An 18,649-nucleotide genomic window follows, 5' to 3' on the forward strand; every position below is an offset into this window, starting at 1 on the left:
ATTGATGTACTTAATAGACATTTGAGTTGAGTTGAGTTGAGTTGAGTTTGAGTTTATTTGGAACATGCAAGCATACAACATGATACATCACAATTTCCAGTTTCTCTTTTCAACATGTTCGAAAAGGAGTAGGAAGAAGCAGAGCTTATTTAATCCTACCCCTTTTCTTTACATAACAGTTGCTAAAACTTTTTGTTCACTTCCTGTTCTTAATTTATTCACAATAAACTCCATAAGTAATCACAATAAAAATAAATAAATAAATAATAGTAAGAATTTAATAATAAGAACGCAACACTCCCACTATTATTTTACTTGGTAAACACTTGAAAACAACATTTTTACTATTGATGTACTTAATAGACATTTGAACGCAACAATCTCGTTAATGTTTTAATGTTCAAACAACAAAACCAACACAGTGCATAAACTCACAACAAACGAGACACCTGCAAACAAGTCAGCTGTTGCCGTATACGTAATTCGCCGATAGGGAGAAGTTTGTATTTACACGATGAGTCGGGTGTGTTTTCACCTCGGCCGAACCCCTGAGGCCGACTCACCGAACCCCTAGGGTTCGATCGAACCCAGGTTACGAACCACTGATCTAGAACATTCCAAATGGTGACATCACTGTCACATCATGGGGCTATAGAAGATCAAATTACAGTAAAATAAGAAAAAGATACAATTATTGCCAATATTTCAGAATAATTCTTACTAATATAGTAATATTTGTGTGTATTTAAATGATTCTGATTCACATCTCGCAGTTATTGGACTGAAATGTTGAATACTTTGTCTTTGTTGATTGGTCATCATTGTGTGGATTCTGAGAGACTTACAGTCAAAATCTATTTGAGTGACAAATTGTGCACTGACTTTACTGTATTTACAGTGACAACACAAACATCTCATTTTTTTTTAGTTTATTGTAACATTATTATTATTTTTTATTTTTGAAGAACTACGTTAATTATTTACAAAGGCATATACATTTTGGAAATAATGTGTTTTATGTATGTAATAGTTAATATATATTAGTTATTAATGAAGTATTATCTTATTATTATATTGGCGTATTTATTTATTTATATATGCACCTTATTGCTTTTTTATCCTGCACTACCATGAGCTAATGCAAAAAAATGTCGTTCTTATCTGTACTGTAAAGTTCAAATTTGAATGAAAATAAAAAGGAAGTCTAAAGTCTAAAGTATAAAGTCTATTGTTATTAGTTATTTTAAAACATTTATTTAACATCAAATCAGTTTATGTACTCTGACGCCATCTAGTGGTCAAAGTTGGCCGCTGCATGCATGAAGAGAAGAACTACATCAAACCTTTTGGCCACATTTGGTGAAAAACATTTGGTAAATAATAATTTCCCCCCACCATTTCCCTTCTGTCCTCTTTGTTTCTTCTTTTGTCTGTCGCCTCCTGCTCTGCTCCGGCCGCCCCAAACATGAAATAGAGTCCAACATTTAGTAAAGTCAAATCCCACACTTCTCTCTGCACAGCATATATATGATCATCAGGCTGGAACCTATTTATTATCAACCAGACTTATGCTGTCTTTAAGTTGAAGTAGAGTGGCCACAGTAACTCATGAAGTTGGACTCATGTACTGTAAATGGGCTGCAGGACTACTTTATTAGACATTTCTCATGCAGGCCGATTTTCATTTGATCGTTGTTTTTTTAAACTATCAGACCGATATGTGATATCATATCAGATTGTGACACTACTATCATAAATATCTCTTTGTCAACTTGAGTTATGAGTGGTCCATCATTACACATATAAGAAACAAGAGGCAATTCACCTCTGAGGGCCGCATAACTGCAATGTGGCCCTCAATGAAGAGAGTTGCTTTAAAGTTTGAGAATCATTGCACCACACCACATTTGATGAATGATCTTTATTTGTGTGGGGCACAAGAAAGTGTTCAAGTTCCACTGGAGCACCAATAGTTCTCATTTCTGTATTGTTTCAGAAATACATTTCAAACCTGGCAAAATCAATCAATCAATCAATCAATGTTTATTTATATAGCCCTAAATCACAAGTGTCTCAAAGGGCTGCACAAGCCACAACGACATCCTCGGTACAGAGCCCACATAAGGGCAAGGAACAACTTTAATATTCTTTAGAACTTGTCAATATGTTTTCTATGAACAACAATACATAAATGTTGCAATTATCAACCTGTCAGAAATGGCTGAGTCAGCAGTTTAATGGACGCTGATGCAGACAAACAAGAGGAAATAATTAGTCATGTTTATATTGTAGTCTTTACAGAAATACACACACAAGTACACACACTCTGTGTATGTTTGGGAGTGTAAACAATATATTGAATATAACAACATCAATTTATCTAGTGTGTTAAAGTGATTGCAAACCAAAGAAGTAGTAGAATATACATGTTTAAGTGCGTGTGAGGGAGAGTATAAAGGTTCTAGAAGGTGGGAGTCAGGAGCAAACGCTCAGACGGTGTCGGTGCTTCTGGCCTCCACCACCCTGGATGACTTGGGATGTCCTGCTCTGGCCAGCCGCTCCTCCTCTTGTTTCTCCTTCCTCAGCAGACGATAGTTGAGGCCCATCCCCATGAAGAGGAAGAAGCTGGAGACGATGAGGAGGATCCCGCAGCCCTGGTAGGTGTACTTGTAGTCGTGGTAGACGTCCTTGAACTTGCCTGCCGAAGTCAAAGGTTGGTGTTTGTCGTGCAGATCAAAGAAAGAACAGTGAGTTACCTAGCAGAGGCGGGCCGAGCAGCACGGGTCCACATTCGATGATGGTCACCAGGCCCACGGCGCTGGAGAAGCGTTGGGCTCCCACCAGGTCCATCAAGGTCTCGAACAACACGGAGCTGAGCCAGCCGAAAGCAAAGCCGAAGAAGATGGAGTAGATGACAAAGCCTTTGTAGTCCACGGACATGGGGGCCAGGACGTGGCACACGCCGTTGTACAGCACAGAGGCGGCAAAGAAATACTGAATCCTGGGCCGGACCCACTTGGTGTTGGCTACAATGCCCATGGAGGGCCGGGCCACCATATCAACGAAGGCCAGAACTGACAGCAGAAAAGCTGCTTTCTCTTTTGGGATCTCCTTGCTCTTTGCAAAGTTACTGAGGAACACCAGCGGTGCAAAAAGACCAAAGAACATAATAATATTGCCCGAGATGTAGAGCAGGAAGCCGCGGTGCTTGAACAAGGACATGTCAATGAAGCTGTTCAGGATCTGCGAGCAGCCCGACCTCCCCGTGGTCTTCTCGGCGGGCTTGGCCTTGGGTCCGATGGGCCTCATGAGGGACCCGGCCACGCAGCAGTTGAGAAGCAGGCCGCCCAGGATGAGGAAGCTTCCTCTCCAGCCGAAGCGGTCGTAGAACCATGTGTTGAGAGGGGCCAGCGTGGAGAGGAAGACCGGACTGCCGGCCATGGCGATGCCGTTGGCGATGGGTCGCCGGTTGTAGAAGTATTTCCCGATCATGGTGAGGGCGGGGTTGAGGTTGAAGGACAATCCCAGTCCTGAAAACATTTACAGAGGATCAGCACTTTTCCAACAGCAGGTGGCAGCAGTGTGCATGACCAACAACAACACCAGTACCTCCCACCACACCGATGCACAAGTACAAGGCTTGCACGGAGTTGCAGAAGGAGGCGGCAACCAGACCCAGACCGGACAGACATCCTCCCAGCATCATCACACGCCGACTCCCGTACTTGTTGACCAGGATGCTGCTGATGGGACCTGAGAGTTCACAAACAGTGCAGGTGTGTGTTTGTCCACAAGAGGGCGACAGCAGAACAACTCTTGCAAAACCACTCCTGCAATCATCTGTATCAGTGCTGTAGTCCACTTCTTTATACACTTTTAATAAATCATCTTTTATTTGTGTCAGTGCTCCACTGCAGTGTAGTCCACTTCTTTATACACTTTTAATATATCATCTTTTATTGGCCTCACAGAAGTCATTTGTTTGTGGGACCTCCTTAAATGGACTGTACATGTGTGTGTGTGTGTGTGTGTGTGTGTGGGTGTTTGTGTGTGTGTGTGTGTGTGTCGTGTGTGTGTGTGTTGTGTCCTGGGCATGACGTTAAAGTGCATCCGGCAGTGGAGGCTCCTCTATGGGGTCTTGGGGCACTAGGAGTTTAACCCCTTTACGACTGTTACCCCAGGTGGCCCTTGGCAAAGGCCTAGTACCTGACTGCCCCCTAGCCAGGGATACGGTGAAGACCTCAACGGCGGAGCAGGCGGAAAACGGTAGATGTAAGAACTACCGCAACGGCTGCGATGGCGGAAGAAGGCACCCCCACATCCATGTGGGCCCAGTTATGGGGAAATAACAACCCAAGACCTCAACGGTGGAACAGGCGGAGGATGACTGCTAACCCTATGGAGCGTCACAACGGCTGGGATGGCGGATGAAGGCTGCAGCAGAAAAGGGTCCCCAGTCGTCTTGGACTCCATGCCACTGGACCCTGACCCGGATCTGTCAAGGATCGTGTGGTGACTGTCTGTGCACCAGTCTCCCCACGTTAAACAAAGTCACGCAAAGGCATCCTCCATAAAAGGATACCCCCCTACCAGGAGGATCGTCATACTCGCTTCGAGTGACCGCCGATGATGATGGTGTGTGTGTGTGTGTGTGTGTGTGTGTGTGTGCGTGTGCGGGTGTGTTTGTGTGTCATGCCAATATTGGTATGACTCAGTGGTGTGCCAGCAAGGCCTTCTCTGCTGGTCTAACATAAATCATGATCATAAACTAATACAAGTTTTTATTTTTAGTTAGTTTTTTATTTACTTTTCATAAATATATAAAAGTATTCATCACATTCTCTTCATGTCATATTAGGCTCCAGTGTTGCTGTTTTTAAGTTAGAACTTTTATGCAATCAGAATTCATCTAGCTTGTTGCCAGCGCTGGATGAATTCTGCCGGAGTCCTTCTGAACCAGTGCAGTGTAAACAAACAAAGACCTTCAGTTAACAGACAGTTGCCATCAGATCACGAGTTGTTGACAGTAGCCCATCTAGGTAGCCTAACGTTGAACATGACTGTGATTGGATACTCACTTGTCACTACCAAGTATCCAATCACAAGTTGTGATTTACGAAAGCAGAAAGTGGCACCGGAGCTATACCCGGCCAGCGGAGAAATCAGCGGTATTCACTTTTTTAGCCAACAAAAAAGCAGAGCGACATTTTGATTAGGTGGCAGATATATATTTGCAAGGGCAATTTCAAGAAGGATATTTAAAGAGAAACTAGATCTTGTGAGACGACGTCGGCCAACCCCGGAAACGAGTTAAGCTGTCCTGGCGGTGAAATGGTTTGCCTGCCACTTCCACTCGAATCAAGCAACTACGAGCGGTACCACTGGCTTATACGCCATCAAATTCTGACTTCAAATATATTTTTCACATTCAATATGTTTTTTACAATTATTTTACTACCACGTCCGATGCGGGTTTATCTATTTTTAAATGCACCAAAAATAGCCCATTTGGTACAGTAGTGACACATTGAGGTGATTCAATGCCCAGTAGTGCACACCTGTGTTTCTGTATAGTATTTGTCATGTGGCGACATAAATGATGGCCTTTTGAGTGGTATTTATTAAAGTGGGACTAAGTAGGACATCACTAAGGCCTAGGTGGGACACACCACTGCTTTGACTCCACACGTCTGGGAGTGTGAGACTTTGCAAGGTGTATTTATTGAAGTGGGACCTACTTAGTCACTAAGTAGGACATCACTAAGGCCTAGGTGGGAAACACCACTGCTTTGACTCCACACGTCTGGGAGTGTGAGACTTTGCAAGGTGTATTTTTTGAAGTGGGACCTACTTAGTCACTAAGTAGGACATCACTAAGGCCTAGGTGGGACACACCACTGGTTTGACTCCACACGTCTGGGAGTGTGAGACTTTGCAAGGTGTATTTATTGAAGTGGGACCTACTTAGTCACTAAGTAGGACATCACTAAGGCCTAGGTGGGAAACACCACTGCTTTGACTCCACACGTCTGGGAGTGTGAGACTTTGCAAGGTGTATTTATTGAAGTGGGACCTACTTAGTCACTAAGTAGGACATCACTAAGGCCTAGGTGGGACACACCACTGGTTTGACTCCACACGTCTGGGAGTGTGAGACTTTGCAAGGTGTATTTATTGAAGTGGGACCTACTTAGTCACTAAGTAGGACATCACTAAGGCCTAGGTGGGACACACCACTGGTTTGACTCCACACGTCTGGGAGTGTGAGACTTTGCAAGGTGTATTTATTGAAGTGGGACCTACTTAGTCACTAAGTAGGACATCACTAAGGCCTAGGTGGGAAACACCACTGCTTTGACTCCACACGTCTGGGAGTGTGAGACTTTGCAAGGTGTATTTTTTGAAGTGGGACCTACTTAGTCACTAAGTAGGACATCACTAAGGCCTAGGTGGGACACACCACTGGTTTGACTCCACACGTCTGGGAGTGTGAGACTTTGCAAGGTGTATTTATTGAAGTGGGACCTACTTAGTCACTAAGTAGGACATCACTAAGGCCTAGGTGGGAAACACCACTGCTTTGACTCCACACGTCTGGGAGTGTGAGACTTTGCAAGGTGTATTTATTGAAGTGGGACCTACTTAGTCACTAAGTAGGACATCACTAAGGCCTAGGTGGGACACACCACTGGTTTGACTCCACACGTCTGGGAGTGTGAGACTTTGCAAGGTGTATTTATTGAAGTGGGACCTACTTAGTCACTAAGTAGGACATCACTAAGGCCTAGGTGGGACACACCACTGGTTTGACTCCACACGTCTGGGAGTGTGAGACTTTGCAAGGTGTATTTATTGAAGTGGGACCTACTTAGTCACTAAGTAGGACATCACTAAGGCCTAGGTGGGAAACACCACTGCTTTGACTCCACACGTCTGGGAGTGTGAGACTTTGCAAGGTGTATTTATTGAAGTGTGACCTACTTAGTCACTAAGTAGGACATCACTAAGGCCTAGGTGGGAAACACCACTGCTTTGACTCCACACGTCTGGGAGTGTGAGACTTTGCAAGGTGTATTTATTGAAGTGGGACCTACTTAGTCCCTAAGTAGGACATCACTAAGGCCTAGGTGGGAAACACCACTGGTATGACTAAAGAGTATTTCAGGGAGTGTGAGACTCTGCAAGGTGTAAACAACAACGCAAACAGACATAGTTGACACCAGCGAGTGTGTGTGAGGGTCCACCAGGAAGACCCCTGCACTGCCCACCATGTGGAAGTAGAACTTGTTGTTTGGAGGTTGTCCTAACTCATTTGGCAGCAGAGTGGCAGACAAAGACTTGTTAGATTGTCATGCTGCATCAAGTCTCCACACTAGCAATGACTTCCTTCCTGCAGGGACAGCTGCTGGGGATCAAAAGAATGGTGTGGAATATTATGAAGGTAATGGATGAAAATATTATGAAGGTAATGGATGAACATTTTATGAAGGTAATGGATGAAAATATTATGAAGGTAATGGATGAAAACATTATGAAAGTAACGGATGAAAATATTATGAAGGTAATGGATGAACATTTTATGAAGGTAATGGATGAACATTTTATGAAGGTAATGGATGAAAATATTATGAAGGTAATGGATGAAAATATTATGAAAGTAATGGATGAACATATTATGAAGGTAATGGATGAAAATATTATGAAAGTAAAGGATGAAAATATTATGAAGGTAATGGATGAACATATTATGAAGGTAATGGATGAACATATTATGAAGGTAATGGATGAAAATATTATGAAGGTAATGGATGAACATATTATGAAGGTAATGGATGAAAATATTATGAAGGTAATGGATGAAAATATTATGAAAGTAAAGGATGAACATATTATGAAGGTAATGGATGAACATATTATGAAGGTAATGGATGAAAATATTATGAAGGTAATGGATGAACATATTATGAAGGTAATGGATGCGGTAGAAATGGATGGATGGATGGATGGATGAAAATATTATGAAGGTAATGGATGAAAATATTATGAAGGTAATGGATGAACATATTATGAAGGTAATGGATGAAAATATTATGAAGGTAATGGATGAAAATATTATGAAAGTAAAGGATGAACATATTATGAAGGTAATGGATGAACATATTATGAAGGTAATGGATGAAAATATTATGAAGGTAATGGATGAACATATTATGAAGGTAATGGATGCGGTAGAAATGGATGGATGGATGGATGGATGAAAATATTATGAAGGTAATGGATGGAAATATTATGAAGGTAATGGATGAAAATATTATGAAGGTAATGGATGAAAATATTATGAAGGTAATGGATGAACATTTTATAAAGGTAATGGATGAAAATATTATGAAGGTAATGGATGAAAATATTATGAAGGTAATGGATGAAAATATTATGAATGTAATGGATGAACATATTATGAAGGTAATGGATGAACATATTATGAAGGTAATGGATGAAAATATTATGAAGGTAATGGATGAACATATTATGAAGGTAATGGATGAACATATTATGAAGGTAATGGATGAACATATTATGAAGGTAATGGATGAAAATATTATGAAGGTAATGGATGAACATTTTATGAAGGTAATCGATGAAAATATTATGAAGGTAATGGATGAACATTTTATGAAGGTAATCGATGAAAATATTATGAAGGTAACGGATGAAAATATTATGAAGGTAATCGATGAAAACATTATGAAGGTAACGGGTGAACATATTATGAAGGTAATGGATGAACATTTTATGAAGGTAATCGATGAAAATATTATGAAGGTAATGGATGAAAATATTATGAAGGTAATGGATGAACATATTATGAAGGTAATGGATGAAAATATTGTGAAGGTAATGGATGAACATATTATGAAAGTAATGGATGAAAATGTTATGAAGGTAACGGATGAAAATATTATGAAGGTAATGGATGAAAATATTATGAAGGTAATGGATGAAAACATTACGAAGGTAACGGATGAACATATTATGAAGGTAATGGATGAACATTTTATGAAGGTAATCGATGAAAATATTATGAAGGTAATGGATGAAAATATTATGAAGGTAATGGATGAAAACATTATGAAGGTAATGGATGAAAATATTATGAAGGTAATGGATGAAAATGTTATGAAGGTAATGGATGAAAATATTATGAAGGTAATGGATGAAAATATTATGAAGGTAATGGATGAACATATTATGAAGGTAATGGATGAAAATATTACAAAGGTAATGGATGAACATATTATGAAGGAAATGGATGAAAATATTATGAAGGTAATGGATGAAAATATTATGAAGGTAATGGATGAAAATATTATGAAGGTAATGGATGAAAATATTGTGAAGGTAATGGATGAAAATATTATGAAGGTAATGGATGAAAATGTTATGAAGGTAATGGATGAAAATATTATGAATGTAATGGATGAAAATATTATGAAGGTAATGGATGAAAATATTATGAAGGTAACGGATGAACATATTATGAAGGTAATGGATGAAAATATTATGAAGGTAATGGATGAACATATTATGAAGGTAATGGATGAAAATATTATGAAGGTAACGGATGAACATATTATGAAGGTAATGGATGAACATTTTATGAAGGTAATGGATGAACATATTATGAAGGTAATGGATGAAAATATTATGAAGGTAATGGATGAACATAATATGAAGGTAATGGATGAAAATATTATGAAGGTAATGGATGAAAATATTATGAAGGTAATGATGAACATATTATGAAGGTAATGGATGAAAATATTATGAAGGTAATGGATGAAAATATTATGAAGGTAATGGATGAACATATTATGAAGGTAATGGATGAAAATATTATGAAGGTAATGGATGAAAATATTATGAAGGTAATGATGAACATATTATGAAGGTAATGGATGAAAATATTATGAAGGTAATGGATGAAAATATTATGAAGGTAATGGATGAAAATATTATGAAGGTAATGGATGGACATATTATGAAGGTAATGGGTGAACATATTATGAAGGTAAAGGATGAAAATATTGTGAAGGTAATGGATGAAAACATTATGAAGGTAATGGATGAAAATATTATGAAGGTAATGGATGAAAACATTATGAAGGTAATGGATGAAAATATTATGAAGGTAATGGATGAAAATGTTATGAAGGTAATGGGTGAAAATATTATGAAGGTAATGGATGAAAATATTATGAAGGTAATGGATGAAAATATTATGAAGGTAATGGATGAAAATATTATGAAGGTAATGGATGAAAATATTATGAAGGTAATGGGTGAAAATATTATGAAGGTAATGGATGAAAATATTATGAAGGTAATGGATGAAAATATTATGAAGGTAATGGGTGAAAATATTATGAAGGTAATGGATGAAAATATTATGAAGGTAATGGATGAAAATATTATGAAGGTAATGGATGAAAATATTATGAAGGTAATGGGTGAAAATATTATGAAGGTAATCGATGAAAATATTATGAAGGTAATGGATGAACATATTATGAAGGTAATGGATGAACATATTATGAAGGTAATGGATGAACATATTATGAAGGTAAAGGATGAAAATATTATGAAGGTAATGGATGAAAATATTATGAAGGTAATGGATGAACATATGAAGGTAATGGATGAACATATTATGAAGGTAATGGATGAAAATGTTATGATGGTAATGGATGAAAATATTATGAAGGTAATGGATGAAAATATTATGAAGGTAATGGATGAAAATATTATGAAGGTAATGGATGAACATATTATGAAGGTAATGGATGAACATATTCTGAAGGTAATGGATGAAAATGAAAATGCTTGCTAATGAAGTGGTGATGTGGACGTGCAGTCAAACATTCTCCTGCTGTCAGCCGAGTGTTGACACACAATATTTGCATTCATAACATAAGAAGCTTTGGATGCAAACATCCTGCTTGCTGACGTAATGAGGGATTAGTGAACAAGCTCCTGTTGACACAACAGTAAATAACTGGTGAGTACATCGTGTGTGCATGGACACAATGCAGCAGTTTACTTCACACCAGTGTTGACACAACAACAGTAAATAACTGGTGAGTACATCATGTGTGCATGGACACACTGCAGCAGTTTACTTCACAGCAGTGTTGACACAACAGTAAATAACTGGTGAGTACATCGTGTGTGCATGGACACAATGCAGCAGTTTACTTCACAGCAGTGTTGACACAACAGTAAATAACTGGTGAGTACATCGTGTGTGCATGGACACAATGCAGCAGTTTACTTCACTACAGTGTTGACACAACAACAGTAAATAACTGGTGAGTACATTATGTGTGCATGGACACACTGCAGCAGTTTACTTCACTACAGTGTTGACACAACAACAGTAAATAACTGGTGAGTACATCATGTGTGCATGGACACAATGCAGCAGTTTACTTCACAGCAGTGTTGACACAACAGTAAATAACTGGTGAGTGCATTGTGTGTGCATGGACACAATGCAGCAGTTTACTTCACTGCAGTGTTGACACAACAACAGTAAATAACTGGTGAGTACATCATGTGTGCATGGACACAATGCAGCAGTTTACTTCACACCAGTGTTGACACAACAACAGTAAATAACTGGTGAGTACATCATGTGTGCATGGACACAATGCAGCAGTTTACTTCACAGTAGTGTTGACACAACAGTAAATAACTGGTGAGTAAATCGTGTGTGCATGGACACAATGCAGCAGTTTACTTCACAGCAGTGTTGACACAACAACAGTAAATAACTGGTGAGTACATCATGTGTGAATGGACACAATGCAGCAGTTTACTTCACAGCAGTGTTGACACAACAACAGTAAATAACTGGTGAGTACATCATGTGTGCATGGACACAATGCAGCAGTTTACTTCACTGCAGTGTTGACACAACAGTAAATAACTGGTGAGTACATCATGTGTGCATGGACACAATGCAGCAGTTTACTTCACAGCAGTGTTGACACAACAACAGTAAATAACTGGTGAGTACATCATGTGTCCATGGACAAAATGCAGCAGTTTACTTCACACCAGTGTTGACACAACAACAGTAATTAACTGGTGAGTACATCGTGTGTGCATGGACACAATGCAGTAGTTTACTTCACACCAGTGTTGACACAACAACAGTAAATAACTGGTGAGTACATCGTGTGTGCATGGACACAATGCAGCAGTTTACTTCACACCAGTGTTGACACAACAACAGTAAATAACTGGTGAGTACATTGTGTGTGCATGGGCACAATGCAGCAGTTTACTTCACACCAGTGTTGACAAAACAACAGTAAATAACTGGTGAGTACATCATGTGTGCATGGACACAATGCAGCTGTTTACTTAAATGATAAATGATAAATGGGTTATACTTGTATAGCGCTTTTCTACCTTCAAGGTACTCAAAGCGCTTTGACAGTATTTCCACATTCACCCATTCACACACACATTCACACACTGATGGCGGGAGCTGCCATGCAAGGCACTAACCAGCAGCCATCAGGAGCAAGGGTGAAGTGTCTTGCCCAAGGACACAACGGGCATGACTAGGATGGTAGAAGGTGGGAATTGAACCCCAGTACCAGCAACCGTCCAATTGCTGGCACAGCCACTCTACCAACTTCGCCACACCGTCCCTTCACACCAGTGTTGACACAACAACAGTAAATAACTGGTGAGTACATCGTGTGTGCATGGACACAATGCAGCAGTTTACTTCACACCAGTGTTGACACAACAACAGTAAATAACTGGTGAGTACATCGTGTGTGCATGGACACAATGCAGCAGTTTACTTCACACCAGTGTTGACATAACAACAGTAAATAACTGGTGAGTACATCGTGTGTGCATGGACACAATGCAGCAGTTTACTTCACACCAGTGTTGACACAACTACAGTAAACAACTGGTGAGTACATCGTGTGTGCATGGACACAATGCAGTAGTTTACTTCACAGCAGTGTTAACACAACAACAGTAAATAACTGGTGAGTACATCGTGTGTGCATGGACACAATGCAGTAGTTTACTTCACAGCAGTGTTAACACAACAACAGTAAATAACTGGTGAGTACATTGTGTGTGCATGGACACAATGCAGCAGTTTACTTCATAGCAGTGTTGACATAACAACAGTAAATAACTGGTGAGTACATCATGTGTGAATGGACACAATGCAGTAGTTTACTTCACAGCAGTGTTAACACAACAACAGTAAATAACTGGTGAGTACATCGTGTGTGCATGGACACAATGCAGTAGTTTACTTCACAGCAGTGTTAACACAACAACAGTAAATAACTGGTGAGTACATCGTGTGTGCATGGACACAATGCAGCAGTTTACTTCATAGCAGTGTTGACACAAAAACAGTAAATAACTGGTGAGTACATCGTGTGTGCATGGACACAATGCAGCAGTTTACTTCACAGCAGTGTTGACACAACAACAGTAAATAACTGGTGAGTACATCGTGTGTGCATGGACACAATGCAGCAGTTTACTTCACAGCAGTGTTGACACAACAACAGTAAATAACTGGTGAGTACATCGTGTGTGCATGGACACAATGCAGCAGTTTACTTCACACCAGTGTTGACACAACAACAGTAAATAACTGGTGAGTACATCGTGTGTGCATGGACACAATGCAGCAGTTTACTTCACACCAGTGTTGACATAACAACAGTAAATAACTGGTGAGTACATCGTGTGTGCATGGACACAATGCAGCAGTTTACTTCACACCAGTGTTGACACAACTACAGTAAACAACTGGTGAGTACATCGTGTGTGCATGGACACAATGCAGTAGTTTACTTCACAGCAGTGTTAACACAACAACAGTAAATAACTGGTGAGTACATCGTGTGTGCATGGACACAATGCAGTAGTTTACTTCACAGCAGTGTTAACACAACAACAGTAAATAACTGGTGAGTACATTGTGTGTGCATGGACACAATGCAGCAGTTTACTTCATAGCAGTGTTGACATAACAACAGTAAATAACTGGTGAGTACATCATGTGTGAATGGACACAATGCAGTAGTTTACTTCACAGCAGTGTTAACACAACAACAGTAAATAACTGGTGAGTACATCGTGTGTGCATGGACACAATGCAGTAGTTTACTTCACAGCAGTGTTAACACAACAACAGTAAATAACTGGTGAGTACATCGTGTGTGCATGGACACAATGCAGCAGTTTACTTCATAGCAGTGTTGACACAAAAACAGTAAATAACTGGTGAGTACATCGTGTGTGCATGGACACAATGCAGCAGTTTACTTCACAGCAGTGTTGACACAACAACAGTAAATAACTGGTGAGTACATCGTGTGTGCATGGACACAATGCAGCAGTTTACTTCACAGCAGTGTTGACACAACAACAGTAAATAACTGGTGAGTACATCGTGTGTGCATGGACACAATGCAGCAGTTTACTTCACAGCAGTGTTAACACAACAACAGTAAATAACTGGTGAGTACATCATGTGTGCATGGACACAATGCAGCAGTTTACTTCACAGCAGTGTTGACACAACAACAGTAAATAACTGGTGAGTACATCGTGTGTGCATGGACACAATGCAGCAGTTTACTTCACAGCAGTGTTGACACAACAACAGTAAATAACTGGTGAGTACATCGTGTGTGCATGGACACAATGCAGCAGTTTACTTCACAGCAGTGTTGACACAACAACAGTAAATAACTGGTGAGTACATCATGTGTGCATAGACACAAGGCAGCATTTTACTTCACAGCAGTGAAGTAAAATGCGGTATAGCTCGGTTGGTAGAGCGGCCGTGCCAGCAACTTGAGGGTTGCAGGTTCGATCCCCGCTTCCGCCATCCTAGTCACTGCCGTTGTGTCCTTGGGCAAGACACTTTACCCACCTGCTCCCAGTGCCACCCACACTGGTTTGAATGTAACTTAGATATTGGGTTTCACTATGTAAAGCGCTTTGAGTCACTTGAGAAAAAGCGCTATATAAATGTAATTCACTTCACTTCACTTCAGTGTTGACACAACAACAGTAAATAACTGGTGAGTACATCGTGTGTGCATGGACACAATGCAGCAGTTTACTTCACAGCAGTGTTGACACAACAACAGTAAATAACTGGTGAGTACATCATGTGTGCATAGACACAAGGCAGTATTTTACTTCACAGCAGTGTTGACACAACAACAGTAAATAACTGGTGAGTACATCATGTGTGCATGGACACAATGCAGCAGTTTACTTCACAGCAGTGTTGACACAACAACAGTAAATAACTGGTGAGTACATCGTGTGTGCATGGACACAATGCAGCAGTTTACTTCACAGCAGTGTTGACACAACAACAGTAAATAACTGGTGAGTACATCGTGTGTGCATGGACACAATGCAGCAGTTTACTTCACAGCAGTGTTGACACAACAACAGTAAATAACTGGTGAGTACATCATGTGTGCATGGACACAATGCAGCAGTTTACTTCACAGCAAGAAGTGTCATCCACAAACCTTCTGCCAAAAAGTATCGTTTGTTTATCTGTTCTTCAAATATAAGAAGTGCTAATGTTATTATTGTAAGAATGAGGAGAACGAAGCCTGTCATCATCTGCAAGTGAGACACACGTCATGTGCTGGCACACGAGCCATGCTGCCATCAAAACAAGCACAGCTCATCCAGCCTGCAACTACCAGTAATTGTTACTCTGAGAGAAGCTTCTTCCTACTCCAGTGATGACACACTGTAATGATATCATGTCAACTAAGACCGTAACATACAGTAACACTTACAGTCAACTAACACCGTACCATACAGTAACATGTACAGTCAACTAACACCGTACCATACAGTAACATGTACAGTCAACTAACACCGTACCATACAGTAACATGTACAGTCAACTAACACCGTACCATACAGTAACACTTACAGTCAACTAACACCGTACCATACAGTAACATGTACAGTCAACTAACACCGTACCATACAGTAACATGTACAGTCAACTAACACTGTACCATACAGTAACATGTACAGTCAACTAACACTGTACCATACAGTAACACTTACAGTCAACTAACACCGTACCATACAGTAACATGTACAGTCAACTAACACCGTACCATACAGTAACACTTACAGTCAACTAACACCGTACCATACAGTAACATGTACAGTCAACTAACACTGTACCATACAGTAACATGTACAGTCAACTAACACTGTACCATACAGTAACATGTACAGTCAACTAACACCGTACTATACAGTAACATGTACAGTCAACTAACACCGTACCATACAGTAACACTTACAGTCAACTAACACCGTACCATACAGTAACATGTACAGTCAACTAACACCGTACCATACAGTAACATGTACAGTCAACTAACACCGTACTATACAGTAACATGTACAGTCAACTAACACCGTACCATACAGTAACATGTACAGTCAACAAACACCGTACCATACAGTAACACTTACAGTCAACTAACACTGTACGATACAGTAACATGTACAGTCAACTAACACCGTACCAAACAGTAACATGTACAGTCAACTAACACCGTACCATACAGTAACACTTACAGTCAACTAACACCGTACCATACAGTAACATGTACAGTCAACTAACACCGTACCATACAGTAACATGTACAGTCAACTAACACCGTACTATACAGTAACATGTACAGTCAACTAACACCGTACCATACAGTAACATGTACAGTCAACTAACACCGTACCATACAGTAACATGTACAGTCAACTAACACCGTACCATACAGTAACATGTACAGTCAACAAACACCGTACCATACAGTAACACTTACAGTCAACTAACACTGTACGATACAGTAACATGTACAGTCAACTAACACCGTACCAAACAGTAACATGTACAGTCAACTAACACCGTACCATACAGTAACACTTACAGTCAACTAACACCGTACTCTACAGTAACATGTACAGTCAACTAACACCGTACCATACAGTAACACTTACAGTCAACTAACACCGTACCATACAGTAACATGTACAGTCAACTAACACCGTACCATACAGTAACACTTACAGTCAACTAACACCGTACCATACAGTAACATGTACAGTCAACTAACACCGTACCATACAGTAACACTTACAGTCAACTAACACCGTACCATACAGTAACACTTACAGTCAACTAACACCGTACCATACAGTAACATGTACAGTCAACTAACACCGTACCATACAGTAACATGTACAGTCAACTAACACCGTACCATACAGTAACATGTACAGTCAACTAACACCGTACCATACAGTAACAAGTACAGTACATTACTGTCCTACTCCAGTACTTATGTCATGCATCATATTGTAAACTAACAAGTAACATTTACAGTGCATTACTATAAATGTCTTTACAATCATTTACTGTAACTGCAGAGCGGTGATTTTAAAGTTAATTACTATAAAGTTATAACTAAATAACGCTGTACTTTTTTTAACGCTTTGACCCTGCGGTTTATAAAACGGTGCGGCTCATTTCTTTGCCAGTGGCCAATAATGTTTTGTATTCAACAAATAGTTTTCTTGTCACACCGACAGTGACACTGAAAAGGTGTGTTATTATTTGTGCTACAGTGCCATATTTAAGTATTAATATCTGGAGTGTTTTCAACAGCCACTATATATGTAACCAATCTAAGTCTAAGACTAGATGTGACCAGTCTAAGTCTAAGACTAGTTGTGACCAATCTAAGTCTAAGACTAGATGTGACCAATCTAAGTCTAAGACTAGATGTGACCAGTCTAAGTCTAAGACTAGTTGTGACCAATCTAAGTCTAAGACTAGATGTGACCAATCTAAGTCTAAGACTAGATGTGATCAATCTAAGTCTAAGACTAGATGTGACCAATCTAAGTCTAAGACTACATGTGACCAATCTAAGTCTAAAACGAGATGTGACCAATCTAAGTCCAAGACTATATGTGACCAATCTAAGTCTAAGACTAGATGTGACCAATCTAAGTCCAAGACTATATGTGACCAATCTAAGTCTAAGACTAGATGTGACCAATCTAAGTCTAAGACTAGATGTGACCAATCTAAGTCTTGGACTAGATGTGACCAATCTAAGTCTAAGACAAGATGTGACCAATCTAAGTCTAAGACAAGATGTGACCAATCTAAGTCTTGGACTAGATGTGACCAATCTAAGTCTAAGACTAGATGTGACCAATCTAAGTCTAAGACTAGATGTGACCAATCTAAGTCTAAGACTAGATGTGACCAATCTAAGTCTAAGACTAGATGTGATCAATCTAAGTCTAAGACTAGATGTGACCAATCTAAGTCCAAGACTATATGTGACCAATCTAAGTCTAAGACTAGATGTGACCAATGTAAGTCTTAGACTAGATGTGACCAATCTAAGTCTTGGACTTGATGTGACCAATCTAAGTTTAAGACCAGATGTGACCAATCTAAGTCTAAGACTAGATGTGACCAATCTAAGTCTTAGACTAGATGTGACCAATCTAAGTCTAAGAC

The 18,649-nt window shown here is 39.7% G+C and overlaps 1 protein-coding gene across 1 annotated transcript in view; it reads right to left on the bottom strand.

Moving 5' to 3' along the window:
* Window positions 1-1,936: 1,936 nt before the first annotated feature.
* The window catches only part of slc16a1a (solute carrier family 16 member 1a), a 31,370-nt gene continuing 14,657 nt past the window's right edge, over window positions 1,937-18,649 (bottom strand). Inside the window, exons 3-5 of the mRNA XM_062038270.1 lie at window positions 3,610-3,753; window positions 2,757-3,530; window positions 1,937-2,698 (exon numbers count right to left, since the gene is read on the bottom strand). Coding sequence (XP_061894254.1) covers window positions 2,490-2,698; window positions 2,757-3,530; window positions 3,610-3,753 — 1,127 coding nt within the window. The 3' untranslated portion in view covers window positions 1,937-2,489. The remainder of the gene's footprint in view (window positions 2,699-2,756; window positions 3,531-3,609; window positions 3,754-18,649) is intronic.

The sequence above is a fragment of the Entelurus aequoreus genome, linkage group LG26 (genome assembly GCF_033978785.1).
Source record: "Entelurus aequoreus isolate RoL-2023_Sb linkage group LG26, RoL_Eaeq_v1.1, whole genome shotgun sequence".
NCBI lineage: Eukaryota > Metazoa > Chordata > Actinopteri > Syngnathiformes > Syngnathidae > Entelurus > Entelurus aequoreus.